Source organism: Chrysochloris asiatica, unplaced genomic scaffold (genome assembly GCF_000296735.1).
Source record: "Chrysochloris asiatica unplaced genomic scaffold, ChrAsi1.0 scaffold00051, whole genome shotgun sequence".
Classification (NCBI taxonomy): domain Eukaryota; kingdom Metazoa; phylum Chordata; class Mammalia; order Afrosoricida; family Chrysochloridae; genus Chrysochloris; species Chrysochloris asiatica.
In genome coordinates, this window is record NW_006408569.1 from 4,731,339 (window position 1) to 4,733,784 (window position 2,446).

General features: G+C 45.7%; 1 protein-coding gene across 1 annotated transcript; it reads left to right on the plus strand.

The window, feature by feature from the left end:
- Window positions 1-968: 968 nt before the first annotated feature.
- On the plus strand, window positions 969-1,907 carry LOC102812396 (olfactory receptor 10A7-like). Its single transcript, XM_006862864.1, has one exon. It carries the CDS (start codon window positions 969-971, stop codon window positions 1,905-1,907), a length of 939 nt encoding a protein of 312 aa, XP_006862926.1.
- The last annotated feature ends 539 nt before the right edge of the window (window positions 1,908-2,446 follow it).

Consider the following 2,446-nt stretch of genomic DNA (forward strand, 5'->3'; position numbering starts at 1 on the left):
ACCTGGGCACAGACTGGGTGTTCAGCCTAGAATACCAACTAAACCTAGCCCCTAACACTGACCTCACACTTACCCCTAACATACACCACAGCACAGACTGATTTCTTATTCTCTTACAGTCCAGGCACTGAGACAGACAGCTATCTCACAAAGCTGGGGAGGGGGGGGAGCTTGTGGGGAGGGGGGTACGCATCCATGACTCACTGTGAACCCATCCCCGCTGCTGGGGAAAAAAAGAAAAAGTCTAAATGCACATCCTACTGCCTGTGAGTCAGGAATGTCATTTTCATTTATGAAGGATGGAACATTATTTTTCTCTAACATTTCAAGTGAATAACTTTACATACATTTCCCCGCAATTTCCATAGGAATTTGATGCCATGGAAGCAATCAGCTACATGTCCCCTGAGCCTGGCAGAAACTCTCATTTTTCTTACAGGTAGATCAATAGCTCTGAGTTCCCCTCCTCCCTCCAGTAGTGTTCCTGGTGAACCACATCCTAATTTCAGTGTTAAATGGGACATAGGGCAGTCTGATTCCAATGTTATTTTGGAATTTCGGCTTCACAATTCTATTGAGTCTAAAAGGTCAAGTTTCAGAAGTCCAGACAATATTAGGTTTACAAAAGCTTCTGGGACATTCCCTCATTAGGAGGTGCTTGTTTCTCACTATGAGCCACTCTCCCACCCAGAGGTAGACTCATCACCACTTATGTCAAATGAAAGAGTAGAAAAGAACAAAGATGATACCCTCTATGCTCATTCTCCCAGGTCACTGTTTTGGATTCCACTCTATTTGGTATATACACCTAGTAGAACAGAAAATGAATTATAGAGAAGAGACGGGGTCTTTGAGCTATTTGCTCTGTGTCATTCCTGATAGTATTGTTCCCCTCCAGTAGCATGGCTTTTTCTCCAATTGGCTATATTCTTTCTTTTTCTCAGATCTGACGCCTGATTCTCACAGATATGGGTAATCTGACCACAATCAAAGAATTTCTCCTCCTGGGATTTGGGAGTCTCCATGGGTTACAATTTTTCCTTTTTGGTATATTTCTGGGAATCTATGTAGTGACCTTGCTTGGTAATATTCTCATCCTTACAGTCATTTCTTTTGACCGCAGCCTCCAAAACCCTATGTACTTCTTTCTGTCCAATTTCTCCTTCCTTGAGATCTGGTATACTACCTCCATTGCCCCCAAGATGCTGAAGACCCTCCTCTCAGGTCCTGAAGTGATATCTTTTGCAGGCTGTGTCGTCCAGTTTTACTTCTTTGGTTCTATGGCAGTTGCTGAATGTTTTCTGCTGGCAGCCATGTCTTATGACCGCTACCTTGCCATCTGCAGTCCCCTCCGGTACTCAACCCTCATGAACCTCCACACATGTATCCTACTTGCAGCTGGGTCTTGGCTGGGTGGGTTCCTAGCCCCTGTGGTCACTGTTACCATGACTTTCCAACTGCCATTCTGCGCAGCTTATGAGATTGATCACTTCTTCTGTGACCTGGCCCCTGTGCTGAAGCTGACTTGTTCTGATCCCGGGACAGTAGAGAGAACCACTTTCTTCCTGGCCTCCTTTGCCACCATGGTGCCCTTCTTGCTCACCTTAGCCTCCTATATCCGCATTGTTGCTGCTGTCGTAAGGATTCCATCAGCCACAGGAAAGCAACGGGCCTTTTCCACATGCTCCTCCCACCTCATTGTGGTCACTCTGTACTATGGAACACTGGGGACAGTGTATGCCATTCCTACAGCAACCCAGACTGCTGCCCTTAACAAAATTTTCTCGTTACTCTACACTGTAGTCACCCCCATGATCAACCCCATTGTGTACAGCCTGAGAAACAATGATGTTAAAAAGGCAGTGAGGAGGTTCATGAGTCTGTGGATATATGCTAAGAGGACCTAATACCCTCACCATCCCTTCGTGTTGTTATGTGCTGTTGAGTCGATTCCGACCCATGGCAACCCTGTTTAGGGTTTTTGAGGAACTGCTGATGAGTTTGAACCACTGACCTTGCAGTTCAAACAGACTTTATGGTCAAGTGCTTATCCTACAGTGCCACACCAGGACTCCATTCACTATCCCTAGGGAAGGTCTTTTCTTAGAGCAGCCTTGGCTTCTCTGAAGGAGGCCAGTCTTAGGCTAAGTACTTGGGGTACTACTACTCCCTCATTCCAGAGAAATGGTCAGTAGAGAAGGGGCCCTCCCTCAGGTGCTATAGTCAAATGCCCTGGGAGCTCCAGATTACTCCCTACATGGTAAGATTAAGATTAAGAGCACCTACATGCACACTTACTGTACCTATCCACCTTTCTTTCTTTAGTACTTCCTATCATGATACCTGAAGGAGCTCTGGTAGCGTAGTGGTTACGAATAAAGTTGCTAATCTCAAGGTAAGCAGTTCAAAACTATCAGCTGTTCCATGGGAGACAGATGAGGCTTTC

What these genes read in the sequence shown, in the direction of transcription:
- LOC102812396 (XM_006862864.1), top strand. Translation starts at nt 969, where the DNA reads ATGGGTAATCTGACCACAATCAAAGAATTTCTCCTCCTGGGATTTGGG.